We start from the raw sequence: 27,493 nt of genomic DNA, 5'->3' as shown, positions 1-27,493 counted from the left end.
TACTGTTTGTGGTGGGGTCAGGAGTGGCAGCCACAGCTCATCACAAATCAAAAGCCAAGCATCATTAATTTCTCTGGCATTGCAGGGCTCCAATTCTGCTGCCAGGTCCCGCAGGTTTCTCTGGCTCCTCATGGAGAACCCCTTTTCCCCATAGGTGGGTGCTGCCCACCCGGAGCCCTGGGGGCTGCCTAGACGGATGTCCACAGCTGACCAGGCACTCACCCCCTGAGTGGTGGCCCTGTGTTCTATTCATGGGGTGTTGGAACCAGAGGCCAGGGTGTGACCAGCTATGGTCAGCAGGCCTGACCCGCCCCCCCCCCCCCCCCCCCCCGTGCCCAAGCAGGGACACTGCTGCCTGGAAGCCGCAGGCAGGCCAGCACAAGCATTCCCTGACTGCGGGGCGGAGCAGTGGCTTCGTAGTCTTTGCAGGCAGCTGCGTTTGGGGAGCTCAGAGCCTGGGGGAGCCGAAGGCAGGAGCCGAGCAGAGCCAGCCCCAGGGGCCAGGACGAGCCAGAGAGGCAGAAAAAGAGCCTGGAGGGCAGAAGACAGGGAGCCAGGAGTGGGGTGGGGGGTGCCCAGAGCTTAGAGGACCCTGAGCTGTGGTGAGCAAGGCGTCCACCCAAGGGGGGAGGCTGGGTGGGCCTCTTGGGCCTGATGGTGGGAGGTCAGAGGTGAGCCTTAGGGAAGCAGGCAGGGCAGGTGGACAAGCAGTAATGTCCCATGAAATGGTGTCCAGCTGTCCAGTGAGACCAGGCAGAGGGCCCAGGGTAGACCTGGAGCTGGGGGCTCTCAGCTGCACGGAGGGTGAGGGGGCAGCTTTGGAGGAGGTAGGAAGTACCTAGGTCCCAGCCCATCTGGGGGAGGGCAGGGGGTCAGAGCGAACAGGGTCAGGTCCACGTCGGGAGGGTGCAGTCGGTCTCTGTTGCCAGCAACGTACTGCAGACCGATGCATAGTAAAGGAAAGGGGCTTATTTGGCTCGTGGTCTGCTCCAAGGTCCTGGGGCCGCATCTGGTGATGGCTTCTTGCTGGCGGAGCCTGCAGTCAGAGCAGGGCCTGGCGGGTGCACCCACGTGTCTGTCTCCCGCTGTCTGCCTCTTCCTCCTGTGAGGCCACCAGGACTCCCTCCTGGGCTCCAGGCTGCTGACCGCATCCCAGAGCCCACCTCTGAATACTATAGTGGGTTTCAGCCCCCGTCCTTTCACCTGTCTCAAACGCCTCTCAGGACGTGGGGGCAGCATGCCCGGGCCAGGCAGTGACATCAGACTCTCCAGCTGCCTCCACAGAGCCCACACCCATGCAGAGGAGAGCTTTCATGGCCCAGCCACCAGGAGAGGCCCCTGCCCGTGGTTGATGATGGGGAGTGGGGAGAGGTGGGCACAGGGACCTGGGCCTGCGCTGGCCTCGCCTCCACTGGGGCTGCTGGTGACCTCCTCCACGCAGCAGGACTCTGCCCGTGGGCCCTCTGCCCCGCTGCCCTCCCAGATCATGACCCTGCTCTGTGCCGAGGTGGGGACTGTGTGCCACACATACACCGTCATCCCACCCACACGCAGTCGCCCCACCTGACCCTGCTCTGGAGCAGGGAGGGACTCAGCCTGTGATGGAGGACACCCAAGGTCATGCTGAGGGAGGTCGGTGCCCAGCACCACAGGGGCATGGCCCTGGGGGACAGGCCATCCCCACCCCAGCTGCAGGAAGCCAGGCTCTAGCCCCGCTCGTCATCCTTGGAGTGACTGTTGGCGGTTCACCTCGGTGGGACATGGAGCCCCAACGGGGCGCGAACTCCAGCAGAGCTGGGCACAGAGAGCCGGGCAGTAGCTGTCGCCATCAGACTCCATGTTACTCCCAGAGACCAGATGGGGCCAGCAGTGGGTGGGCCATGTGCTGGCACCCTCTGGCACCCTCAGGCCACTCCCACTGGCTCCACTGTGGTCTGTTCTCAGGACTGCAGAGAGCCCATGCTGGGCAGAGGGCTTGGAGACGGGCCCGTAGGCAGTCATGTGTGTAAGTGACGGGGGCCTGGGGACCAATGGCCAGGGGCTGCGGGGGAGCCCAAGGGAAGGGACCTGTGCTAGGGGGTTCCGCTGCTGGCCTGCAGGGCAGCTCAGGCTGACTGCTGCCTGTAGCCCTCCTGGCCCGACTGCCTGAGTTTCACGCTGCTTTGAGCGGTGGTCTTAGAACCCAGCCACCAGAGGCCACCAGACCACGAATGGCCGTCAGCTTCTGGGGACTCCGTATAGGTCCTGGGGTGTGTTTTGAGCTCTGTGTGCCCAAAGCCCAGTGGGTGCCATAGCCTGAGCCTCCTTGGGGCCCACAGGCCCTGGACGCTGAGCAGGCAGTGGCTTGTGGCCCTCGTGTGCTGGGGGAGGCACGGGGAAGGCTGTGATAGGTGGCTTCCTGGGTCCAAGGTGGGCATGCCTCTCAGTCCTGCAGCTTGGGACGAGTCAGTGGGGCTTGGGGCTGCCTCCCCGCCAGGCTCCCGCTGGCTGCCACCCGTCCCCTCTCCTGCCCCAGGGTCCAGGTGGAGTTCTACGTGAATGAGAACACATTCAAGGAGCGGCTCAAACTGTTCTTCATCAAAAACCAAAGATCCAGTGAGTGGGGGCTGGGCGCTCCCAGGCAGGAGGGGAGGGGCCCCAGAGGAAGCCAGTGTGGCTGGGGCTGTGTCGCTGAGCAGTGGGCGCCAGGGCATTCCCTCTGCCTAAGAATCGCACATCTCTTGGGAGCCGTGTGGGATTTGTGGGGACACTGCCCCATCTGCTGGACACCAGATTGGGCTGGGCTAGGCCTCCTCCATGCAGGCCCCTGCTGACTCCTTCCCAGCTTCAAGACTGGCCACCCTGGACCTCCCAGGGAGTCAGAGAGGAGCTCGGAGGTTATGTGTGTGGGCTCCAGGCCCCCCAGCCACGGAGGGGCAGCCTCAGGAAACCCCCTGGGTCCTGACTCCACTTCTGTGCAGTGGGCACATGGTGCCTCCTGAAGGGGCCCCGGGTGGGGCCTCCAGGGTGGAGCTATTGGAGGGGGCTGTGGGCCTGCCTGACATCTGCCTCCCCCAGGCCTGAGGATCCGGCTGTTCAACTTCTCCCTGAAGCTCCTCACCTGCCTGCTCTACATCATCCGGGTCCTGCTGGACAACCCGGCCCTGGGCATCGGATGGTGGGTGTGACCCGTAGGGCTGGAGGAAGAAGCGGTCCTGGGCCCTGGGCTGGACCTGACTGCCTGGGCCCTGGGGGGACTGCACCCAGCACCCAGCCTGGCCTCTAGGAAGCCCCGTACCCAGTCAAAGCCATGCCCAGTATGCTGCCCAAGCTCAGCGTGGGGCGAGGAACCCCCATGCTGGAGCTACATGTGTGGCTGCACGTAGACCCAGAAGGTCCAGGGAGCCTGGAGGGTCCAGGTGCCCCCTGCATGAGAGGGGGTCTTCACACTCACTCCAAGAGGGTCCCAGCCTCTGGGGGAGCCCCCTGCAGCAGGATGCAAACTGGCTAGGGCTTTGGCCCCTCTCTGAGGCTCCACCTGACCCTCCTGGCCCACGGCGGCCTCTTCCTGGGTCACTCCTTCACCGTCAGGGCAGGCGTATTCTGGCCATTTTGAGGAAGAGTCACCTGCAGAGTGCAGGAGCCTTTCGAGGAATGGGGGGAACTTCTCTGGAGGTTTCTGTGTGGTCCTCCTGCTCCCCCCTGCTGCTGAGTCCCAGCCCCGATCCTTGTGGGGCGCATCATTTTCTTCCCTGGAAGCTGCTGGGTCTCTGCTTAGGGATGCTTGGGTCAGGCTCTTCTCATTTCTGGGTTGGCCCAGCAGCCCTCAGTGCCAGATTGTCTTGAATAATGTCCTTGGAGACTGCCTCTCCTTGGTCACCGGCTCTGGGTCCTCTCAGGCTCCTCAGTGTAGGCGTCCCTAACTGCAGGGGTCTTGGAAGCTGACCGGGAAGGAGCTGGCCCTGGAGGCTGTCTGTGTACAGACCTGCTCTTCACCTTCCTTTTCATCTGCCACCCACTATTTAACAGGAGTTGGCATCCCCAGGCCAGAGACCCTCACCCATAGCTGAGAACAAACCCCGGTGGTTGTCCGGGTCAGGGAGGGCAGAACCCACCACAGCAGTCGAGGAGGAGCAACAGGGGTTCTGACTGACTCTCAACCACCTTTCTGGGTCCATCTCACCTTCCCCAAGTCCTGGAAGCTCCTGGGCCTCTGGTCCCCTTCCCCAGAGGGCCCAGTGTGTGGTGTTCATCACCCATCCCTAGCACAGCGCCTGGCACGTGGGTGGTGGTGGGAGGAGGGTGAGAGGATGGTGGGCAGGCAGACAGACGGTGAGGAGGTCACGGGTTGAGGTCTGGATGGATGGGCAGGTGATGGTGGGGTAGATGGCTGGATAGATGGAAGGTGGGTGGGTGGACAGAGGTAAGAGGGTGGCTGGGGCAGACGCACGGGTGGATCCCAGGTGAGAACGTGAGTGGGTGGAGAAAGGGATGGATGGTGATGAGACAGGCGGGCAGATGTTGGGAGAGAGGGCCGGAGGTAGGGGAGTGGTGGACAACGGATGGCCTTGAGTCTGTACCAACCCTGGGAAGTTTCTGGAGGGAAGTAGGTCAGGAAAGAGGCGGGGTCCCCTCTTATAGGCTCAGAAGCAGCCAACGGGCATGCAAGCTGTGCCCTGCCTGCCAACTGGGCCCTGCCACCCGCCAGCCAGCTGATCCCAGGTGGCTTGGACACATTTGTCCTCCAGAGTGGCTTAGGGCCCTGTACTGCTGAGCCAGCCCCTTGGGGCAGGAGCCTTGTCCCCACTGAGCCTCATCCAGCCTTGTTTGAGGTGGCTTGGCCTCAGGAGGCCTGGAGGGCCCCTGGTTCTGCCTCTGGCTGTGTGGGACCTTCCAGGGAGTGTGTGACCATGCAGAGTCCCTGGCTATCTCCTGCCAGAGTCTCACTGTCAGCCCAGATCCCAGGTGAGGGTGTGGTCTGTCAAGCAGAGCCCACACGTCATCCCTGCAGGGTCTCTGCCAAAATTCTAGATCTCTGGCACCCCTCGGTACCTGGGGCCAGGTCCCCTTCCCAGGTACCCTGAGCCCATGGCAGCCCAAGGAGGGCCTTGGGGTGGGCTGGAGGGCCCATGGCCAGGCCAGCTCTCTGTCTGTCCGCAGCTGGGGCTGTGTGAAGCAGAAGTACACCTTCAATGGCTCCTCCTCTGAGATCAACTGGTAAGTTCCTGCTGCTCCTGTTTGCCAGGGTCAGGGGACATGGGTGGACGTGGTGAGTGTGGGTGGCGTTCACACTGCCTAGCCTCTGAGGGCAATGGCCAGCCCCAGCCTGAATGCTGCCCAGGGTCCCTGTAGACACATTCAGCTGCCCTCTCGACCCTGGCTGGGATCAGTGCTGGGGATGTCCCCTTCAGAGGGGGACAACGTGGTCCCCCAGCTAGTCTCCGCCTCTGGCTGTGGGGCCCCCACTGCCTCTGAGATGTTCTTCCTGAGCCTGTCTGGGCTGGGCCCAGGGGCAAGGGGGACACTGGTGGCTGTAGCCCCTGTGTGCTGCACCCTGCCCAAGGCTCATCTGCCTTCTCTCCCCAGGGCCCCAATCCTGTGGGTGGAGAGGAAGATGGCTCTGTGGGCGATTCAGGTGAGAGTGCCCCACCTGCTCCTCTCCCCACAGCAGAGGGCAGCCGTGACAGGACACACCCAGGCCCAGTGGGCAGGGGACCCAGGCCTGATGGGCTCCAGGATGGAGCTGGGCTCAGGGAGCACTTAGGACACACCCAGGGACTGCTGGGGCACACCCCCCTCCATTTCTTGTTGGAACCTCTCCCTCCTGCTACCCCTCAAGCTTGCTGTCTCCCTAGGGCCAGCTCTTGGGGGTCTCCCCAGCCCTGCCACTGCTCAGGTCTCTGGGTGGTGGCACTGGCTCATGACTGGATGCTTGGCCTCCCCCAGAGAGGGCCTCAGGCCCCACTTCACAGCTCAGAGAGGCTGTGTCTGGAAGAGGCTCCACCCAGCCCAGCCCCTCCCTGGCAGACTGCCAGCAAGCGCTGCCCTGTCCCACCATCTCAGAGCCCCCGATGTGGCCCTCATGGCCCACCTCCACCTTCTGGGCAGCAGCATGACCGCTCTCCATGGTCCCTGCCCCTCAGGCTGCCCCCTGGTCAGGAACCTGTCCAAAGCCCACAGCCTTGTGCACACGTACGCACAAAGGGTGCTCGCCCAGAGACCCGCGTGGCCTGGCCCTGCCTCAGCCCCAGACCCAGGTCTGCTCCTTGTCCCTCTCTCCTCTTAGGTCATCGTGGCCACAATAAGCTTCCTGGAGACCATGCTCCTCATCTACCTCAGCTACAAGGTAGGTCCCCACCATCCTGCCTCCTCCTCACTCCTGCCCCCAGCACCACTCCCTGACCTCCCAGGCTGCCCTTGCACCGTCCCTGTCCTCTGTCCTACCTGCACCAGCTCTGAAGCCCCCTTTGACCCCCAGGGCAACATCTGGGAGCAGATCATCCGAGTGTCCTTCATCCTAGAGATGGTCAACACACTGCCCTTCATCATCACGGTGGGTGAGCCCCAATCCCACCCCTCACCCGGTGGTCCCAGCCCCCACCCACCTCCCCCAGGGGCCTCCAGTCCTGCCCCCCCCAGGGGCCTCCAGTCCTGCCCCCCCCAGGGGCCTCCAGACCTGCCCCCCCCAGGGCCTCCAGACCTGCCCCCCCAGGGGCCTCCAGACCTGCCCCCCCCAGGGCCTCCAGACCTGCCCCCCCAGGGGCCTCCAGACCTGCCCCCCCCCAGGGGCCTCCAGACCTACCCCCCAAGGGCCTCCAGACCTGCCCCCCCAAGGGCCTCCAGACCTACCCCCCCAGGGGCCTCCAGACCTGCCCCCCCAGGGGCCTCCAGTCCTGCCCTCTCCAGGGGCCTCCAGTCCTGCCCTCTCCAGGGGCCTCCAGTCCTGCCCCCCCAGGGGCCTCCAGTCCTGCCCCCCCAGGGGCCTCCAGACCTACCCCCCCAGGGGCCTTCAGACCTGCCCCCCCAAGGGCCTCCAGACCTGCCCCCGCAAGGGCCTCCACACCTGCCCCCCCCAAGGGCCTCCAGACCTGCCCCTCCAAGGGCCTCCAGACCTGCCCCCCCAAGGGCCTCCAGACCTGCCCCCCCAAGGGCCTCCAGTCCTGCCCCCCCAGGGGCCTCCAGACCTGCCCCCCCCAGGGGCCTCCAGACCTACCCCCCAAGGGCCTCCAGACCTGTCCCCCCAAGGGCCTCCAGACCTACCCCCCCAGGGGCCTCCAGACCTGCCCCCCCAGGGGCCTCCAGTCCTGCCCTCTCCAGGGGCCTCCAGTCCTGCCCTCTCCAGGGGCCTCCAGTCCTGCCCCCCAGGGGCCTCCAGTCCTGCCCCCCCAGGGGCCTCCAGACCTGCCCCCCCAAGGGCCTCCAGTCCTGCCCTCTCCAAGGCCTCCAGTCCTGCCCTCTCCCTCCCCAGCCCCGCCATCTCCCCACAGATCTTCTGGCCGCCGCTGCGGAACCTGTTCATCCCGGTGTTCCTCAACTGCTGGCTGGCCAAGCACGCACTGGAGAATATGATCGTAAGCATGAGCCAGACACCTGCCCACCTGCAGAGGCGACTTGCCATACCCAGCCCCAGGGCCACAGGCTGCCTGCCAGGAGGCCATGTGACCAACAGGAACATCTGTCACTGTGACCTGCCCCAGTCAATGTCTGGGAAGAGAGCTTCTCCTGACCTGGGAAAGGGCTGGGGAGGAGATGGGGCCATGGGCAGTAGCAAGCAGGCCTATGGGAGACCAGTCACCAATCCTGGGTCACAGGCACTGGGACCACGAGAACCAAGACTGTGAGAACCAAGTCCATGAGCTCTGGGCCCACGAGAAAACTGGGCTGCAGGCAGCCTGCTGAGATCTAGGGAGGTCAGCCTCTGTGCCCCCAGGCCTGCCCCCGCCCCAGGCCCCCAGACTCACAGCCCCAGGTCTGACTTAATGGTCAGTGAAGTTGAAATGCCCAGTCCATCGAGCCTCCTACAGGCCTCAGCCCTCCCGGGGCACAGGGGGGCAGGGTGCTCCTGAGAGAGGAAGCGAGGTCAGTGGCCTGCCCAAGTCCAGGCTGCCCTGTGGCCCTCACCCAGGGGAGGTGTGCCAGGCCACTGGCTTTGCAGCCTGCCTCTTGTTTATCTGCTCTGGCGGGGGACCGAGCCCTGACCACTGACGGCCACATCCTCCACAGAACGACTTCCACCGTGCCATCCTGAGGACCCAGTCGGCCATGTTCAACCAGGTCCTGATCCTCTTCTGCACCCTGCTGTGCCTCGTGTTCACGGGGTGAGCCTTGGGCATTGAGGGCCACCCAGCAGCCGGGGACAGTGTGCTCCTGGGCAGAGAGGCAGTGACAGCTCAGGGCACAGAGCCAGGCTCTGGGGTCAAGGTCTGGGGCAGGAGGTGGCTTAGCTGGCTGGCACGGAGGTCCAGGAGTAGCCCTGAGCCCATGTCCCCATGAGCAAACCCCTAAGTCCAGCTCCCCCAAGGCCCAGGACTCTGGGATCTGGCTTCCTGGTCCCTGCCTTGGGCTCTGAAGCTGGGACTAGCCCTCAAGTGGGATGGGGCCTTTGGCCTGAGGCCACCCTGAGAGCAGAGGCCAGAACCAGGGCAGGGGCTTGGAGGGTTCTCCTGGAACTGAGCCTCCAGCCACTTGGGTAGATTTGCTGGCCTCCTGCACCCACCTGTGCTCTGGCCCTGTTATGGATCCTGGAGAGGCCCTGTTACCACTTCCTATCCCCCAGGCCCTGGGCAGAGGGTGCCCTGTGCTCTCTGCCCTCCCTCCCCTGCACCCCACCCACAACACACAGACCTCAGAGGATCTGGAACAGATGTCCAAGGCTACAGAGTCTAGGGTGACTCAGGGTGAGTCTCCTCCCAGCAGCCCTGTGTCACCCAGCTGTCCACCCCAGGGTCCCTGAGCACCGGCTGTGCCAACATCGTGGGACCAGGGAGTGACCCCAGGCCCTGCCCAATCGACCCCCAGTTGAGCATAGGAAGGAGGTGTCCAGCTCTGTGCAGGGAAGGGCCTAGGAAGCAACCCTTCATGTCGAGGGTCCTACCCAGCCCCAGTCCACACAGGAGGCCCCAGCTCCACATTCCTGCTCCCTGTGGGCTCCTGGGCCTGGGAAGAGCTGTTGGGCAGGAAGGGGGTTAGATTTGAACCAAGGTGGTGCCAGGGCTGGTTCAGGGGCCATCCAGGGCCTAGAGGGATCAAGAGTGCCCACCAGTGTCAGGCTGTGGGACGCTTCAGCAGGGCTGGGGACAGATGGGTGGTCTGGGAGCCCAAGAGTGCTGAGCTGTGCCCCAGACTGAGACTCGGACTCAGCATCAGGAGACGGGGTCCACCAGAGCCCAGGGTACCCAGGCTGGAGCCCAGCCTTGGGTGGCCCAGCAGCGCCCATCCCCTAGGACCTGTGGCATCCAGCACCTGGAGCGAGCTGGCGAGAACCTGAACCTGCTCACTTCCTTCTACTTCTGCATCGTCACCTTCTCCACCGTGGGCTACGGCGATGTGACGCCCAAGATCTGGCCGTCCCAGTTCCTGGTGGTCATCATGATTGGTGTGGCCCTGGTTGTGCTCCCACTGCAGGTTGGTCCCCAGCCTCAGAGATGCGGGGCTGTGGCACGGGCACCAGGGTGGTCGACCCTTGGAGGGCCACAGGGCCAGGGTGGGTGACACCTGCGGAGGGCAGGCCTGGCCAGGGCCTCCTGTGGAGTGTGGTGGTGAGCCGCAATGCAGCCGAGTGGGCTCTTCCTTCTGGGAAGACAGGGGATCTCTTGGTGCTAGGGTGACCCCCCTGGGACCAGTACAGAGGCAGAGGTGGACAGTCAGTGTGGACAGTCACCTGTTGGCTACCCACAGTCCTGCATGGCAGCAGTGGTCAGGACCATGAGGGGCACCTGGAAGGGCCACTGCTGACCCTGAGCTTGACCCTCAGCCCTGGCCCGCTCTCTGCTTGTGGTTCGGAGCCCCCATCCCCAGCCAGAAGCCCTCTGCTTTTCCCAGTAGGCTATGAGGAAGGCCTACTATGTGCTGGGGACACCTAACACCAGGCCCCTTACAGCAACCTGGGCATGTGACCCTTCCCCTCCAGGCATCTGAGGCAGAGTCCCTACTGGCCAGGCAGTGCTGGGTCCTCCCCACCTCCATCTGAGACGATGCAGGGCATAGGCTTCATTCTAAGCTATAGCCATTTTATGGTCCACTGATGTCCACTGAGGTGGCCTCTCTTCATCTGCTCATTGACCTCTTGGGTTTCTGCTGACCCTGCACTTCCATAGGGGGCTCTGCTGCCCTGCAGACTCCCTGGCCTGCCCTCTGGAGGCACAGAGCCCTGCTGTCGATGACCTCTGCCCTCTTTCGGTTGGGAGCTCCCCCCTCGTACTGACCGTCTGGATTCTACTGTGGTCAAATGTCCTGATCTTCCACTTCCCTCCTCAGTCATGGACACTTCCTTCTGAGAGGTGGAGGTGGCGTCTTGCTGCTGCGGGAGCAGGGGCAGGCCTGTGCCAGCCAATCCCCAGGCTCATCCCTCCACACCACACACCTGGACGGCCGCTCTCCTGGAGGGCGCTCCACCCTGCCCACAGCCCCTGGGCTCACTGCTCCTCCTTGTAAGATTTCTAGTTTGATGCATGAGGCCTGCCACCCCGGCCTGGTCTGGGGTCTCTGCCAGGACCCGTGGGATGGGCTTGGATCGCTCCTGCAGACCCACGCCGCCTCTGCCAGCTCTAACGTGTCCCTAGCTCTCACTGCCAGCGTAGGGAGTGTCTCCAGGGAGCTCATAGAGGTCACTGGTGCACATGGAAGAAAATATGGTCCCTGAATAGGGAGCGCTGGTGGCTTCCCGCCCAGCCCTGCTGCCTTGGAGCCCAGCCCCTGCCGGCCAGGCCTGGGACAGTGTGCGGCTGGAGAAGGGGCGGCTGCCCCACTGGGCCGACCTTGGTGAAGCACTCCAGGGTCCCCAGGGCCACCCCTGGTGTCTGGTGTGGTCAGGTGTCCTCCCCTCCTTGTCCTCGAGTGTCAAGAGCGGGCTTAGCGATGCTTCTTCCCAGTCCTGTAAATGTCCCTGCTGTGAAGTCACCCGGAGCCTTCTTTTCTGGGGGGCAGGGGTACCAGGGATGGAACCAGGGCTTGGTGTGACCAGGCAAGCCCTCCACCACTGGGCTGTACCCCCAGCCCACCTGAGCCTCACAGAGGCCAGAGCTGCCATGGACAGGCCAGACCCTGGGGTCTCCAGGTCTGCTCCAACAGATGGCCACACCACAGGCTTAAAACAACAAGCCTGCTCCACAGTTCTGGAGGCCACAGTCCAAACCAAGGGGTCAGCAGGCTGCTCCTGTGGCTGCAGGTAGGATGGACTCAGGCCCCAGACTGGGTAGCAGGATGCCCTGCTCCTCACAGGGCTAAGGGTGGCCAGGACCACAGTGCTGCTGACCTCGCCATCCGCACAGCCTCCTGCCCCCTCCTGCTGCCCCTGGGAAGACTAGGGGTCCTGTTAGTGGACAGGATGGTCCTGGTGCCTTTGGAACAGGACTTGCTGGTGGAGGCCCTGGGGAGGGGCGGTGGTGCTGCTGGTGGCAATCACAAGCCTCCCTCCAGAGCTTAGGGACAGCTGTCGTCTGCCGGAGCTGCTCTGCAGGCTCAGGTCCCGTGTTGTCGGGCATCAGTGTCAGGCTCATGGGCACCACAGCAAACCGCCGGACAGACAGCTGGACAACAGGAAGTCACTGTCCTGGAGGTGGACCTGCACGCAGATGTGGGCAGGGCTGGTGCCCCTGCTGCCCGAGGGCCCCGCAGGCCTGGTGCCCTTGTGGCCACATCCAGCAGCCTCTGCCCCTGATCCAGGCCTCTTCTCTGGGTCTTCCTCTCCTGAGGACAGCAGTGTTGGACTCAGGGTCACCCAAATCCACGATGACCTCATTTCAACAAATTATATCACAAAGACTCTGTATTCAAATTGGGTCATGTCCTGAGGTTCAGGTGGACGCACGTGTTGGGTTCACTGTCAAACCTGGTCATCAGCCGGCTTCATCCTCACAGCCTCCCTGAGAGGCCAGTGCTGCTCTGATCCGTGGCAGACAAGGAAACAGCCTGCGGGAGGTGGGATGCAGGCCCATGGTGACCCCCAGCAGAGCCCAGCCCGTGCCACCTGCAGGGAGGCGTCTCTGTTGGGACCACCCTGGGTCTTGGGCACCTCCTGGTTGTAGAGCCAGTTCAGTGCCTCAAGGCCATTGGGTCTTGTCACTGGGACTGAGCAAGAGCCCTGTTCATTCAGTGACTTGATCTCGAGCAAGGTAGTCACGTTCCCTGAGCAGGCCGACTGTCAAGGGGGGCCGCCACCATCCTTCACTCAGAAAGTGTGAAGCCAGCAGGGTCAGCACCCTGGACAGCTCCAAGTGGCCGGCCCTGGGGTGAACCTGGGGCGCCTTCAGGCTGCAGCTCTACTCACACCACCCTGCCCAAGGCGGTCCCAGCCTGAGGACTGGCCCTACACCCGATGCGTTCACCGCAGCTGTCAGGAGGGCACTTACTTCTTAACCCCGTGGGCCGAGAATTTGCCAGCACTGTCAGTTTTCCCCACAATAAGTCTCAGGGGCTGACGGGAAGAGCCGCAGGTCTGCTGACGCCTTGACCGCCACAGCTCAGGCTTTGGCAGCCACTCAGCCTCTGGGGTCTGGAGCTGAGCTCGAATCTCAGGCTGCCCCAGGCACGGGCAAGTGGGGATGCTCACTCCCCCTCCTCGAGTGGCCGTGCCAAGACAGTGGCCATTTCCAATGTGGCTCTGTCCTGGGCCACATTGACCTCTGGTCCTCTGGTCCTGCACTGACCTCTGCTCAGGCTGTCTGCTCCCTGCACACCCTGTCAGCCACCTGGTCCTGCTCTGTGCTGTGGCCCTGGGCTCAGGGCCTGCCCCTGCCAAATGGGAAAGGTCCAACCCCAGCCCCACCCCTGCCCGCCCTGCCCCTCACTGCCCATGCTGAGCCAGTGTCCACTGCTCTCCCACACAGTTTGAAGAGCTCGTCTATCTCTGGATGGAGCGGCAGAAGTCTGGGGGCAACTACAGCCGCCACCGCGCACAGACGGAGAAGCACGTGGTGCTGTGTGTCAGCTCCCTCAAGATCGACCTCCTCATGGACTTCCTGAATGAGTTCTACGCCCACCCCCGGCTCCAGGTGAGGCCCCCAGGCCTCGGGATCCTCCTGCCCCCAGAGCAGCCACCCCTTTCCACGACTGCCTGAGCCCAAGCACGTCCCCTGAGGACTAGCCCTCAGTTTCCCTGTCTAGAGGGGTGGCATCCCACACTCTGGGAGTTCTGCGGGGTCCTGTGAAGTGCTGGGTGAGACAGCACCCAGGAAAACAGGTGGGCTGGCAGTGGCAGAAGCCTGCTCAGAGGCTCTGACCCACGGCCTGGCCAGCAGGACTACTACGTGGTCATCCTTTGCCCCACTGAAATGGACGTCCAGGTACGCAGGGTTCTGCAGATCCCCTTGTGGTCTCAGCGGGTCATCTACCTCCAGGGCTCTGCCCTCAAGGACCAAGACCTCATGCGGGCCAAGTGAGTGTCAGCCAGGGTGGGCACAGCGGGTGTGGGAGCCATTGGATAGGTGGGTTGGCAGTTGGAGCAGCAGAATGGGTATGGGGTGTTTGGCAGCTCTGGCTCAGTGCCCACCACCTGACCCAGGTGAGCAGGACCCTGCCCACGCTGGGCACAGCAAGTCCACCTCAGGCCTCCTGGGCAGACCCAACATTGGGAGCCCCCATTCTCCCCACTTGGAGTCTGGGGATTCTCTACGTCAAGTTCTAGGAGCTCAAAATAGACCAGGGGCGGAGGAGCTGGCTGCTGGAGTCAGTGGGGGAAGTCACGAGGGCTGAGGGTGGATCTTGCTTTAAAGATAAGTTGGCAGAGTGACTTGAGGTGACACAAATGTGGCATGCCATGGAACTTTCCAGAATGTGCTAGTGCACTTCCTGGGATTCTCTCCAAAGCCCCTCCTGCCACCTTCCCATTCCAGAAGCCTCCCATGTCCATCTGTGGGGCCTACAGGGCTCAGGGCAAGCAGGACACCTGGCCCAGGGTCGCTCATCCCTCAAGCCCTGTACCCTGAGGTAGGGCCCTGATGGTCACAGCCCCTTGTGGTCCCATCCATACCTCACACATGTCTGTGTCTGGCTCCAGGCCTGCAGCTGGGGGAGGCAGTGTTGGGCAAATAGGGAGGAGCCAGGGAGGAAGGGGGGCAGCAGAGGTTTTAGGAGGCAAGGTGTTCTGCTGCTTTGGGGTGGGAGAGGACAATGTGTCCACTGGATCTCAGGCCAGCTAGGTTATTTCTGCAGCTGAGCCCTTGGGAACCAGGGGTTGGATATGGTCATACAGGACCACAGTGTGGCCAAGAGAAGGAGATGGGTCCCTGCCCCCAAGTGTTTCTGTTCTGTGGCCCAGTCCGTCCCTGGTTGATGGGGCACGGGGATGGACTGCAGATGCTGAATACCCTGGGTCAGGTCAGCTGGGCCAGGGCCCAGGTTGCTAGCACACAGTGAAGTGGGGTCTCAGTGTGGGGACCCCCTACCAGCCCCTGACAGCTGGAGCTGAGGCCAGAGCTCTCCACTGCCCCATCAGGCCATGTCCTGGAAGAGCCAGGTGCCCCGGCTGGTCCACTGGTGTCTCCAAACATGCCATCTGGCTTCTGAGACATGTCCAGTGTCCAAGCTTGAACCCTCCTGAGGGTGTCCAGAAATCCTGACCAGGCCCAGGATGTGCTGGGGAGAGGCCAGGGAGGTGAGGAGGCCCAGGACTGGAGGCACTGCTGGGACCAGGCTGACCACCTGAGCAGGGGTCTGCCGACCTCTGGCCACACTAGCGGTTGACACTTTGCAGGATGGACAATGGGGAGGCCTGCTTCATCCTGAGCAGCAGGAACGAGGTGGACCGCACAGCCGCAGTGAGTGAGGCCGAGGCCAAGGCAGGTGGGGGCGGGGGGAGCCCCTCCAGCCTGCAGCTGCCCACCCCCTCACTGCAGGGACACTCCAACACTGAACACACACACCCCCCAGGACCACCAGACCATTCTGAGGGCCTGGGCCGTTAAGGACTTCGCCCCCAACTGCCCTCTCTACGTCCAGATCCTCAAGCCTGAGAACAAGTTTCACGTTAAGTTTGCTGGTGCGTCTGGGGCCTGCAGTGCGCAGCTGGGAGGGCGGGGGCTGGAGCACCACCACAGGAGCAAGGAGATGCGGCAGGGCAGCAGCCCTCCTTCCTCACAACCCAGGAGGGGCGCCCATAGCGGTCCAGCTTTTTTAGATGATCCAGCTGGGGTGCAGGGTCAGGGAGGGCAGGAGCAGGGGTTGGGAGCAGCACCCTCTGATGAGTACACCAGGGGCAGGACCCTGCCGGAATCCCTGGGGACAGGTGAGGGGCCTAGATGGGCACCCCAGGGGACAGGCGAGGGTCACACCCAGCCCTGGAGCTCTGGGCAGAACAGGAGAGACACAAAGCAGAGCCTCCATCAAGGCTCTGGTTCTGGGCTTGCAGAGGCTCTGGGGAAGGGCTGGAATCAGAGCTGAGCAGGGGTCTGCGGTGCAGTCAGGTCTAGGGGCCCAGCCAGGGCTCCTGCAGCAAGTTCAGGAAAGGTGGACCCTGTCTGCTGTCCTGCAGACCACGTGGTGTGCGAGGAAGAGTGCAAGTACGCCATGCTGGCCCTGAACTGCATCTGCCCAGCCACCTCCACCCTCATCACCCTGCTGGTGCACACGTCCCGCGGCCAGTGAGTGCCCCGCAGGGCCTACCCCCAGGCCCCAGCTGGCCCAGGGAGACCAGGCAGGGCCCTGTGGGGTGGGGCTCCCAGTGAGCATTGCTCCTTGTGGGCGGAGCCCCCACCGTGGGTGTGGCATTTTGTGGGCGGGAATCTCCTGGGGCGGGGCTACTCGGGGGGCGGGCTTCCTGGAGAAGGGTGTCTGCCTCACGTGTCTGGGGGAGGGGCCTGCCCCAGGGAATGCCGACCCAGCTGAGCGGGAGCGCAGCCCTAGCCGAAGGTGATGGTCTCTGGCCCTGCTGTGGCCGGCAGGGAAGGACAGGAGTCACCGGAGCAGTGGCAGCGCATGTACGGACGCTGCTCCGGCAACGAAGTCTACCATATCCGAATGGGCGACAGCAAGTTCTTCCGCGAGTACGAGGGCAAGAGCTTCACGTACGCGGCTTTCCACGCCCACAAGAAGTACGCGCCCCCCTTCCAACACCTGGGCCCAGGGCAGGTGGGCGGGACCCTGGGGCAGGGGGCCTAGAGACCCAGAGCTGGGGCACCCTGGCCACAGCCGCCTGACAAGGACAGCCAGTCGAGGCCTCAAGATTGCTCATTAGGCTGACCCCAGGATCACTGGTTCCCTGACCCACGAAGGGAGGTTTCCCCAGGAAGGCTGGGCAGGAGCGCAGGAGGCAGTTGCAGTCAGGTGACCCCCAGGAGGAGCAGGGGGAGGCGCCGGCAGGTGCGGGGCAGCCCGTGGAGCCGCAGCCCCTGTGCCCAGGTACGGCGTGTGCCTCATCGGGCTGAAGCGAGAGGACGACAAGAGCATCCTGCTGAACCCGGGGCCGCGCCACATCCTGGCCGCCTCCGACACCTGCTTCTACATCAACATCACCAAGGAGGAGAACTCGGCCTTCATCTTCAAGCAGGAGGAGAAGCAGAAGAAGGGGCAGGGGCTCTACGAGGGGCCCTCCCGCCTGCCGGTGCACAGCATCATCGCCTCCATGGGTAAGCCCCCAGGCCCGCTCTTCCTTGGCCTGCACTGACCTTGGGCAAGGTGAGTCTGTCTGGGTTTCAGTGTTTGAATTTGTCAAATGGAGGTGTCCCCACCTGTGAGGGCCTGTCAGCCATGAGCAGGGTGTCTGAGCGCCCACCCTGTGGGCCGCCTTGGTCAGGGGTCTCTGGGGTGCAGGCCAGCCGGCCAGCCTGGTCTCTGGCAGTCCCATCAGCCCAGAAGGTTTCCTTCACACGTGGCCCTTGAATAGGCCAAGGCCCCAGTGTCCTCTGGGGCTGGGAGCCAGCTGGACAGTGTGGAAACTAGCAAGGCCTTTGGCCTTCAGGTACCCTGGAACTTCCATGAGCCTGGGGCCAGGTCCAGCTGTCTCCCGCGGGTGTGGGCCCAGGGCTTGAGGATACCTGAGGTGGGTGTAGGCCCTCCGCAGCCAGGCCCACCCAGGAGACTGGGGAGCAGGGATAGGCCAGGGAGCCACCCAGGCCACAGCCCCCTAGACTCGGCCAGGGCATTGCATTCTCCTACAGGATGGCCTGAGAATGACTCGGGCGACACGCTGACACTGTTGAGTGCCTGCTGCATACCCTACTGGTATGTGCCTACTGGAGTGTTGGCATATAGTCCCAACTTTGTGCTTTGGGTCAGTGTGGCACACATTCTTCATGACATGTCATGGGCTGGCAGCCAGACCTGGAGGTTATACTTCCTGATGGTGGCAGTGTGCCCTTGAGGCCAGGCCTGCTGAGGGGCAGGGGAGACGGGTCTGCTGCTGCCCAGCCTCACCTCCCCTGGAGTGTGTGTGTCATTCCCTGGTGGCTCCCAGGAAGCCGTGGTGACTTGTGCAGCCCTGCACCCTGGGCCGCATCCTCCACCCCCACCTGGCAGTCCCTGGCTATAGTGGGAAGGCAGAGTCCGCAGGTACAGAGTGGTCCTGCAGCTCCCCTCTGATCCTCAGCATGGCCATCCCCACCTGGGCTGGTCCTCAGAGCAGAATGGCCAGCTGCCGGGCTCCTGAGCTCCCAAGAGCCCCCACCCTCAGACCATCAGTAACGAGACTACAGCAACTGACTGGGTGGTGCCACTGAGAGGTGGGGGGCTCTGGGGCTACCATACCCAGAGGCCCCGTCCTGCTTGTCCAAAGGGGGAAACCCAGGGTTAGGGGGTGCTGAGACTCCCAAGGCCACGCAGCTGTAGGACAGGGGCCAGGACATGAGCCGGGGTCTCTGAGGCTGGCTGTGTCCTCAGCCTTAACAGCAGGGTGGGAAGGGGCCACCAGCCTAGCTCAGTCACTCTCTCCAGGGACAGTGGCCATGGACTTACAGAACACAGAGTGCCGTCCCTCGCAGAGTGGTGGGGGCGGCGGGGGCAACAAGCTGATGGTGCCCACGGAGAACGGCTCAGGCAGCCGTCGGCCCAGCATAGCCCCGGTCCTGGAGCTGGCAGACAGCTCGACCCTGCTGCCCTGTGACCTGCTGAGTGACCAGTCTGAGGATGAGGTGACGCCCTCAGATGACGAGGGGCTCTCCGTGGTCGAGTGAGTGCTGCTGCAGGGGTTGAGCTTTCAGTGGGTGGGTGTGCTGGGGGGCTGAAGGCCCTGGGGGGCGCTTGGCTCCCTGGGAGTTCTGGCTCGGCAAACGGCAGAGCAGGTGCCTGACCTCTGTCCTGTGCCTGAGGCCCTGGTCCCGGCAGCTCTTTGAGCAGAGGCATGCTGAGGGGTCTGCAGGTCTGTGCCCCTTCTCCTCAGTCAGGGTTGGAGGTCAGCACTGAGTGGGGTGGGTCCCCTCCTGGGGGGCTCACAGACCCCACAGGGGGCTCGCAGGAGTGGGGCCAGTACTGGGGCCAGGCCACCCTAGCATGAGACCCGTCCTTGCCCGAGGCACCAGCCCCACAGCAGCTCTGCCACAGAAGTCTCTGCCCCCCGCCTGCCCACCAGCTGGTGCGCACTCAGGCAGCATCCACAGCACCAGGTGCACCTTGCAACTGGTCAGCCCTCACTGCCCTGGAAGGCAGGGCCTCCCGCTGGGGGTCAGGAGACAGGTGGTGCCCACCACCAGGGCCATGGCCTGTGGCTGCCAGTGAGCCACTTCGAGGCCCCGCAGGGCAGGGCACGGGCAGGCTGCCCCTGAGGCTGCCATCTGGAGGCCCCTGGAGGTGGATTGAGGGGAATGTGGTGGGCAGCCAGGGAACAGTGTGGTGTGGGCTGGGAGCTGTTGGACAGGGATGAGGGGTCGGTGGCCTGCAGGGGAGACCAGCCTGGCCCAGGGGAAGCCACTGAGGCAGGACTCAAGGCCGCAGTGTCTGCCCGCTGGCCAGGGTGCTGGGGTGTCAGGGAACTCGACAGGGTGGTCAGATTCCTTGGGTCTACCCTGGCTTCAGGGTCTTGCCCAGGCTCCTCTGTGAATGTGTGCATTGAGGAGAGAGGGGTCTCAGGGCAGAGGCCACCTCCTGCCCCACCCTGGAGGTCTGACCACTGGGGGGCCCTGGGGCTGCCTGAAGAAGTGACCCTTCCCACAGGCCTGCTGGCACTCTGGGAGAGGGCACAGCGGTAAGGGCCCTTGCACACACACCTTTGCCTTGAGCCACCCTAGGACATTGGTGGAGGCCCTGGCCTTGCGGCTCGTCTTTGAGGTCTCGTCCCCCATGTGGCTGCCTGGGCTGGCTGGGTCCTGCTGGTGGCCAGAGGCCAGGCTCCAGGACTGCGTCCCAGGTGCTGATGATCTACAGCCGAGCCAGACCCCTTGGCCAGCAGAGGGTGACCGGGGATGGAGTGGACACCCTTGAGTCCCCCGGTAGTGGTGGCCCTGGAATGGCTGCCACAGAGCCATGCTGAGGGCCCGTCTCCACCCAGGTACGTGAAGGGCTACCCCCCTAACTCGCCCTACATCGGCAGCTCCCCCACCCTGTGCCACCTCCTGCCGGTGAAAGCGCCCTTCTGCTGTCTTCGTCTTGACAAGGTAAGGCCACCCGCTGGGCCAGACACCAGGGCAGCCCTGCCTCCCACTCCCCCTTCACATCCGGACGCCGACTTGGGGAGTGCCCTGAGGGTGAGAACAGAGTGCTCCCGGATGCCTGGCCTTCACCCCACCGTCCTGGCTCTTGGCCTCCGGATTCCTAAGAGGCACTTTTCCTGGACTGCTTGAGGGTGGGTGGGCGCCTCCCCATCCACCCCTACTCCTGCAGCGCCAGGGCCGTCTCTCCTGGTGCAGCCTGTGGCCAGAGCTGGGCAGGACCTCGGCCTGGCGCGGTGTCTGTTCTGAGGTGCTCATGGTCCTGGAGCCCAGGTCACCTCTGAGCAGGGCTCCCTGGGGAGCCTGGCACTCAGGCCTTCAGCCTTCCCTGGGTGTCCCTGGCCACAGTGCTCTGGGGAGGCTGTCGAAGCCCCGCGGGGAGCGTGGGGAGGACCCTGGGCTCCTGTGCTGCTCCTGGCCCCAGACGCCTCGCGGCTTCTGTTGTTCTGCGGAGAAGATGGCGCCCTCCACCATGGGTTCCACTCGCCCACGGGTCTGAGGCGTGTGCACTCCTTTTTTCCCAGGGCTGACACCCATGGGACACCAGGCAGTCCTCATGGGCCATCAGTCCTCACGCATGAGATGACTGGGAACCCCCCATGCCACCGTCCCCCGGCAGAGCTGTGCTTTCCCCAGAGATGCCCCAGCCGGTCCTGCCCAGGGCCTGAGGGCTCTTAGGGGAAGGGTGTGGTGGGAACAGCACCAGGTGCCTGGGCCAGGCCACTGGCTTCTGGCCCTTGGCCAGGATGTGGGTGTGCCCGTCGGCAGCTGTGGCTAAACCTACGCTCACGGGGACTGGCTTCGCCCGAGCCCCAGCGCTGCCCTTGGAGGCACACCAGCGGGCACAGCTGTGGCCTCTGGGGGCTCCTGCGGACCGCGGTGGGTGTGGGGAGGTGACAGGCTCTGGCCCTCCCCAGGGCTGCAAGCACAACAGCTACGAGGACGCCAAGGCCTACGGGTTCAAGAACAAGCTCATCATCGTCTCGGCCGAGACCGCCGGCAACGGGCTCTACAACTTCATCGTGCCCCTGCGGGCCTACTACCGCTCACGCAAAGAGCTCAACCCCATCGTGCTGCTACTGGACAACAAGTGAGCCCTGAGGGCCTCCCCGCCTGGCCTGCAGCTGGTGCCCCTCCTCCCCGGCCCTCCTTCCTCGTCTCCTCCCTCACGGTCTGTGTCCATTTCCCTCCTGTCCCCACGACTGACTCCCGCTGTAGGGCCCGCGGCTCTCACACCCTGTGGCTCCTTTTACCCAGGGCCAGTCTCCGCCACGGGCCTGGTGGCAGGCCCAGGGCTGGTCTTGTCTGTCCGACCTCAGCAGGTCCTGCCTGGGCCTCGGTCTCCCCACTGGCCTCCATCTCCCCTAGACTCCCAGGTCCAATGGGCTGCAGTTCCGGGGTCCCCTGCTCCCGGGTGTGGGCAGGGTGGGCCATGGAGCAGATGGCACCTGCAGGCTCTGCTGCCCCCTCAGGCCTGACCACCACTTCCTGGAGGCCATCTGCTGCTTCCCCATGGTCTACTACATGGAGGGCTCTGTGGACAAGTAAGGCACTGGGCAGCCGAGGATGGGGCGTGGGCATCGCTGCAGCCCTGTCCCCTCTGAGCTCTCCCGAGGTGGCGCGGCCAGGTGGCCCAGATGGCTGGGGCAGGGGAGGGCATCCGAGGCCCCAGAGGGACCTGGGGGGAAGTAGGCTGGGTCCCTGGGCCATGTGGCTCCTGCCCGCACCAGCCTGGACAGCCTGCTGCAGTGCGGCATCATCTACGCGGACAACCTGGTGGTGGTGGACAAGGAGAGCACCATGAGTGCGGAGGAGGACTACATGGCCGACGCCAAGACCATCGTCAACGTGCAGACCATGTTCCGGTGAGGCCCGCGGCTGGCCTCAGGCCCTGAGCACAGGCCTCCTGAGCCCCACACCCTGACCACAGGCCCTGAGCCCCTTGGCTGACCACAGGCCCTGAGCCCCACGCCCTGACCACAGACCCCTGAGCCCCACGGCTGACCACAGGCCCTGAGCCCCATGCCTGACCACAGACCCCTGAGCCCCGTGGCTGACCACAGACCCCTGAGCCCCGTGGCTGACCACAGACCCCTGAGCCCCGTGGCTGACCACAGACCCCTGAGCCCCACGGCTGACCACAGGTCCTGAGCCCCACGCCCTGACCACAGACCCCTGAGCCCCGTGGCTGACCACAGACCCCTGAGCCCCGTGGCTGACCACAGACCCCTGAGCCCCGTGGCTGACCACAGACCCCTGAGCCCCGTGGCTGACCACAGACCCCTGAGCCCCACGGCTGACCACAGGCCCTGAGCCCCACGCCCTGACCACAGACCCCTGAGCCCCATGGCTGACCACAGGTCCTGAGCCCCACGGCTGACCACAGGTCCTGAGCCCCACAGCTGACCACAGACCCCTGAGCCCCACGCCCTGACCACAGACCCCTGAGCCCCACGCCCTGACCACAGGCCCTGACCACACACCCCTGAGCCCCACGGCTGACCACAGGTCCTGAGCCCCACAGCTGACCACAGACCCCTGAGCCCCACGGTTGACCACAGGTCCTGAGCCCCACGGCTGACCACAGGCCCTGAGCCCCATGGCTGACCACAGGCCCTGAGCCCCACGCCCTGACCACAGACCCCTGAGCCCCACGCCCTGACCACAGACCCCTGAGCCCCATGCCCTGACCACAGACCCCTGAGCCCATGGCTGACCAGGGCCGGCCCTGAACCCCATGGCTGACCAGGACCCACCCTGAGCCCCACAGCTGACCAGGGCCCACCCTCCCTCCTCCCCAGGCTCTTCCCCAGCCTCAGCATCACCACGGAGCTCACCCACCCTTCCAACATGCGGTTCATGCAGTTCCGTGCCAAGGACAGCTATTCTCTGGCTCTCTCCAAACTCGAAAAGGTGAGCAGCCCCCGCCCTGAGTGCCAGCCACTCAGCCCGGAGTCTGGAGAGAGCAAGAGGAAGAGACGGGAGCTGGCAGCCTCCTGTGGGTGCTTAGGAGGCCAGGGACAGCCCAGCTGAAGGCTCGTGATCCTGGAGCCGGGAGATCCCACAGGGCACTAGCAGGCCCTGGCCACCCAGAATCCAGACTGCCTGTCCTGGGATGGTCAGCTGGCCAGTATAGCTCCAGCCCCACAGGGAGCTCTCCAGGTGGGTGGACCACCTGAGCCCCACACCTGACCATGGGCCCATCTCAGGACAGTGAATGGGGCCTGGGTCCCTCTGGTGGTCCAGTTAGGGAGGCCAGGACACTGCTGAGTGTGGCCTCAGGGCATGAGTCTCTCGGGAAGCAGCCCTGGGCTCTCTGCCCTGGTCTGCGTTCAGAGCCTACGTAGCATAGAGGTCCTAGGCCCTGGTTAGGGCCTGGCATGTGGGGACCTAAAGGGGAGGAAACCTGCCTCGGGTCCCGTGATGGACAGAGCAAGTGGCAGAGCTGGACCCAGTGTCCTCCCATCTGTACCTCGGGGCTCCATGCAGGATATCAGCTGTGGTCAGGTGTGGGACTGAGGGACACAGAGACCCACCCATCAGGGTGTGGGGACGCACCAAAGACGCAGGAATCCACCAAGAATGTGAGACTCACAGGGTGGGGAAGACACGGTCACTGTTGGTGACCATGCTTAGGCTAGTGGCAGCACACCTGTCCTCACAAGGACTGACCATGTGTTAGGGTGGGCAGCTGGAGGCCAGGGAGTGGGCAAGGAGGCATCTGGAGGTCACGGCCACCATGTCCAAAGCCACGCATGCTCGCTGCTCAGTCTGGGCCAGAGTCCTCTCTGGAGAGCTGCAGGGGCTGTGTGGCCGACTCAGGAAGACCTGTGAGCCGAAGCCCCCGGAGCAGTCCTGGCCGTCGGCACCAGGCAGAAGGGACAAGGGCTCGTTGCATGTGGACTCAGCTTTGTTGCCTGAACCTGGATGGACAATGCAAGCGGGCTGCACCCGGCTACAGACCCGGAGGCCCACGGAGACCTTGGGTTTTGTCCGCACCAGAGAAGTGAGAGGACGCCAGGTGGGCAGTGGACGGCCCCCAGGCCGACAGAGCGACTCCCACAGCAGGAGGCTCACCCAGGCCCTGGCCTCTGCCCGCTCTAGTGCTTCCCCACACCCTGATGGGTGGGTCTCTGTGTCCCTCAGTCCCACCCCTGACAGCTCAGACGCTCTCCCCAGGAGGAGGTCGCGGAGGGCGGCCACACTGGGAGGTCAGGGCTGGCCTCAGAAGCCACAGAGCCCCAGGATTCTGTATCCGGGTGCCTGGCTGCTTCCCCAGGCCCAGGATTCTGAGCACCAGGAAGACCCAGTGCCAGCAGGCAGCACCGGGTATGAGTCAGGCAGGCCTGCCCAGTCCTCAGTGCTGCTTTTGCTCACCACCCTCCCCGGTCTCAGCCCAGCTCCTCCTGGGCCTTGTGCCTCCCCTGTGCCTCAAGGAGGCCAGAAGTAGGTCAGGTCTCACTGATCATGCTGCCTTGCTTGCTGTGGCAGACGTCACCAGTGCTGTGCCTCTTCCTCCCCAAGCACTGCCTGGCCAGGCCAGCTCCTCATTCAGGAAAGTGAATGGGCCCATGCTGTGGTTCTGTGACAACAGGGGTGACAGGGACCAGCTGGGGGCTAGGACATCACTGTGTGGCCTTGGTGGCTGTGAAGCTCTTAGGAAACAACCTTGGGTCCTCTGTGCTGGAATGAGGTTGAGGTCCATGAGACATGGAGGTGCTGGGGGGCTCAGGCCAAGGAGGAGGAGTGGGGCAGGCCACTGAGGCCATCCATTGCCCACCCACTCCCCGGTGAGGGCCAGTCTATAGGGTCCACCAGGGCCCTGTCTTCTCTGCCAGGACAAGTTTGGCCTTGGGTCCCAGGCGGGACTCTGCCACCTCAGACACGGGGCTCCTGGAGACTTCAGCTGGGCACGTGGGCAGCACGAGACCCTGGGTTAAAAGAAGCCGATGACGGCTATTTTAGTAGAAATGTTCCTGCTGCTCTGAGCTCTCATCGAGTGGTGCTGGCAAGTGTGGAGAAGAGGGGCCTCAGCAGCCCCCGACCTGCCCCTGGCGTGCGCCTGGGAGGCGGTGTCCTGAACTCGCCTTACCCCTCCGAGAAAAGCAGAGTTTGAAGCTATTTCTGGCACTGAGATGAGGTGCCCCGGGGAGGTGCGGTGGTTGCAGGTGAACTCCCTGGTGTGTTGAGATGGGAAGGCACCCGCGCAGGTGGACGGCCTTGGGGTCTGGCTGAGGAGCAGAGGCTGGCGCCTGCACCCACAACCCCACACAGCTCCCGGGTCCCCCCAGCCTTAGCCTGTGCAGCTTCCCTTCTGCAGCCCTTGCTGGGCTGGCTCAGCTGACCTAGGGACACCCGGCCCCACACTGCTGGCCTGGGCTGGCCACTTCCCAGCTGGCTGTTCTCATGGCTCACGGGGTGTCCCTGCGTCCTCACCATCATGGGAAGACTTGAAGACGCACTGGCTCCCACTGAAGCCCAGGTGTCCCTCTAGGGTGAAGCGTGGCAGGGCTCAATGGAGAAGGCTCTGGAAGGGAACCAACACATCAGAGCTGCCTTCCTCTCTCTGTCTCTCTGGACCTGCCAGGGTTCTTCTTAACTTCTGTTTTGTTCTGTTCTGATTTAAGCAAAACGATCATTTTAATCATGGGGATCCTGCCGTCCACCTTCGTCATGTGTGGTCTGCTCCTAGACGTAAGGGCACACACAGATCATGAATCACTGGGGTCACCCGCCTGTGTTTCACGGCTCACACGCCCTCCTGCCGACACTCCCCTCTTCTGGGTCGCAGGAGTGAGAAGGGAAAGTAGCCACTGCTTTCTGCTCCCTTCTGTGGTTCCCTGGAGGGAAGGAGGCTGGCACCGGTGGCTGCAATGGCTGCCAGGGTATCTGCACCTCTGGAAGCTTCCCACTGTCTTGCATTTGAAGCTTTTCTGGCTGCAGTGGGCAGCGCGTCCTCAGCTGCTGATGTCCTGCCACCTGAGCCCCCACTGGGGTGCAGCCAGCTGAAGAACGGCTCTGAAGATATCCACGCCCTTGTCCCCAGAGCCTCCAAGTGTCCACCTCTGTGGCAGAAGGAGCTCTGCTGATGGGATTAACTGAGGGCCTGGAGATGTGCAAGGGTCCTGGATGGTCCATGTTGGCCCACGTCACCATAGGATCCTTGCAGGAGGGAGGAGGTCAGAGAGGTGGAGGAGGCTGCACTGCAGATTTGGAGATGGACAGAGAGGCCACGAGCCAATGAAGGTGGTGCCCCAGGACACAGTAAAGGTGGGGAAGCACCTCTGGAGCTTCCAAAGGGAGCAAGGCCCTGCTGACGCTGGGTTCAGTCTGATCTGCAGCACCTGGAGAGGTGAAGTGTGCTGTTTTAAGCCACTAAGCTCATGGTGGCTTGTCCTGGCAGCCCTGGGACACCCACAGTGGCTGCATCAAACTCCCCATGCTCCACGAGTGTCATCTACACTGTGTGCCAGGGGACAAGCAGGTGTACACACTGCACCCTTGCTTCTGTGCCCCAGTGTCCCGTCATTCACAAAATACAGTCTACAATTGAAAATTACTGAGAAGCTCGGGCTGAGGCCGCAGCTCAGAGGTAGAGCTGGCCTGGTACAAAGAAAGCCGAGGATCCATCCCCAGACAAAAAGAGTCCCGGGTGGTTGGTACAGGAAGTCCACCTACCCTGGGCCTCTCTCCTTAGGACTCCAGTGGTCACTCCCAGGCCCTGGCTCTGAGTGTGAACTGGGGCCCAGGCCCACTGGCCAGTGATTACTGGCGCCTGTACACAGACGCAGATGCACCATCTTGACCCCTGGCTGCCCCTGCGCGTGGGGCGTGGGCACAGCCAGTCTGAGGACACTTCTCTCCTGCAGCGGGAGCGGGAGAATGGCTCCAACCTGGCCTTCATGTTCCGCCTGCCCTTCGCTGCGGGACGGGTCTTCAGCATCAGCATGTTGGACACGCTTCTGTATCAGGTCAGCCAGTGTGGAGGGAGGGGGGCTGGGTCGCCGCAGAGGTCCCGTCTCCCTGCCAGAACTCAGTGCCTTCCCAGGTCACCCCCCGCAGTCCCGTGAAACCCCCGTCTAGTCCCCCAGGGCAGTGGGCCTCACCTCAGCATCTTCGAGGTCCCTTCCTCTGGGGGCTGCCCTGGGCTCCACTTTGGGTTCTGATCCTGTTCCAACTTAGCGTGTTTGGCCACGTGGGTTACCAAACCTGGGGGCGGCCTTCTCTGCCGGCCCCAGGAGGTGGCCCCTGCAGGTGCACGGAGGCCGGGCGCCACAGGCCTGTGCCGGGCGCCTGCCTCACCACAGCTCGGTTCACAGTCCTTCGTGAAAGACTACATGATCAGCATCACCAGGCTGCTGCTGGGCCTCGACACCACCCCGGGCTCCGGCTACCTCTGCGCTGTAAGTCCCGGGCCAGGCCAGGCTGCCGCGCCACCTAGGAGCAGGTGGTAGGCCCTGCCCGTGGGCCCCGCAGCCAGGGGCTCTGGGCACCACCCGTGTCCCGCCCCAGCTTGGGACTCCCGGCATGTTGCAGATGAAGATCACAGAGGACGACCTGTGGATCCGCACCTACGGCCGCCTCTTCCAGAAGCTCTGCTCCTCCAGCGCAGAGATCCCCATCGGCATCTACAGGACTGAGTGTCATGTCTTCACCTCCGAGGTGCATGCAGCCACCCCCCTGCCCGCCTCCCCCCACCCTAAGACTCCCAGTCCCATCTC

At 63.9% G+C, this 27,493-nt stretch overlaps 1 protein-coding gene across 5 annotated transcripts in view; it reads left to right on the top strand.

The window, feature by feature from the left end:
• The window catches only part of KCNT1 (potassium sodium-activated channel subfamily T member 1), a gene marked incomplete at both ends in the record, with an annotated part of 57,409 nt that overhangs the window by 23,816 nt on the left and 6,100 nt on the right, over window positions 1–27,493 (top strand). For all 5 annotated transcript variants that reach the window (XM_081280989.1, XM_081280988.1, XM_081280987.1 and 2 more), the window contains 25 exons: window positions 2,516–2,595; window positions 3,058–3,157; window positions 5,140–5,196; window positions 5,566–5,614; window positions 6,266–6,325; window positions 6,458–6,532; window positions 7,467–7,550; window positions 8,203–8,297; window positions 9,423–9,603; window positions 13,026–13,190; window positions 13,437–13,573; window positions 14,891–14,954; window positions 15,067–15,175; window positions 15,668–15,776; window positions 16,077–16,226; window positions 16,534–16,760; window positions 18,064–18,298; window positions 19,613–19,718; window positions 20,690–20,862; window positions 21,245–21,316; window positions 21,503–21,637; window positions 22,574–22,685; window positions 26,642–26,743; window positions 27,092–27,175; window positions 27,309–27,434. In XM_081280989.1, coding sequence (XP_081137115.1) covers window positions 2,516–2,595; window positions 3,058–3,157; window positions 5,140–5,196; window positions 5,566–5,614; window positions 6,266–6,325; window positions 6,458–6,532; window positions 7,467–7,550; window positions 8,203–8,297; window positions 9,423–9,603; window positions 13,026–13,190; window positions 13,437–13,573; window positions 14,891–14,954; window positions 15,067–15,175; window positions 15,668–15,776; window positions 16,077–16,226; window positions 16,534–16,760; window positions 18,064–18,298; window positions 19,613–19,718; window positions 20,690–20,862; window positions 21,245–21,316; window positions 21,503–21,637; window positions 22,574–22,685; window positions 26,642–26,743; window positions 27,092–27,175; window positions 27,309–27,434 — 2,887 coding nt within the window. The remainder of the gene's footprint in view (window positions 1–2,515; window positions 2,596–3,057; window positions 3,158–5,139; window positions 5,197–5,565; window positions 5,615–6,265; window positions 6,326–6,457; window positions 6,533–7,466; window positions 7,551–8,202; window positions 8,298–9,422; window positions 9,604–13,025; window positions 13,191–13,436; window positions 13,574–14,890; window positions 14,955–15,066; window positions 15,176–15,667; window positions 15,777–16,076; window positions 16,227–16,533; window positions 16,761–18,063; window positions 18,299–19,612; window positions 19,719–20,689; window positions 20,863–21,244; window positions 21,317–21,502; window positions 21,638–22,573; window positions 22,686–26,641; window positions 26,744–27,091; window positions 27,176–27,308; window positions 27,435–27,493) is intronic.

The sequence above is a fragment of the Spermophilus citellus genome (assembly GCF_964194105.1).
Source record: "Spermophilus citellus genome assembly, chromosome: 2".
In the NCBI taxonomy this organism is placed as follows: Eukaryota; Metazoa; Chordata; class Mammalia; order Rodentia; family Sciuridae; genus Spermophilus; species Spermophilus citellus.
This window is presented reverse-complemented; position numbering and strand designations above follow the sequence as displayed.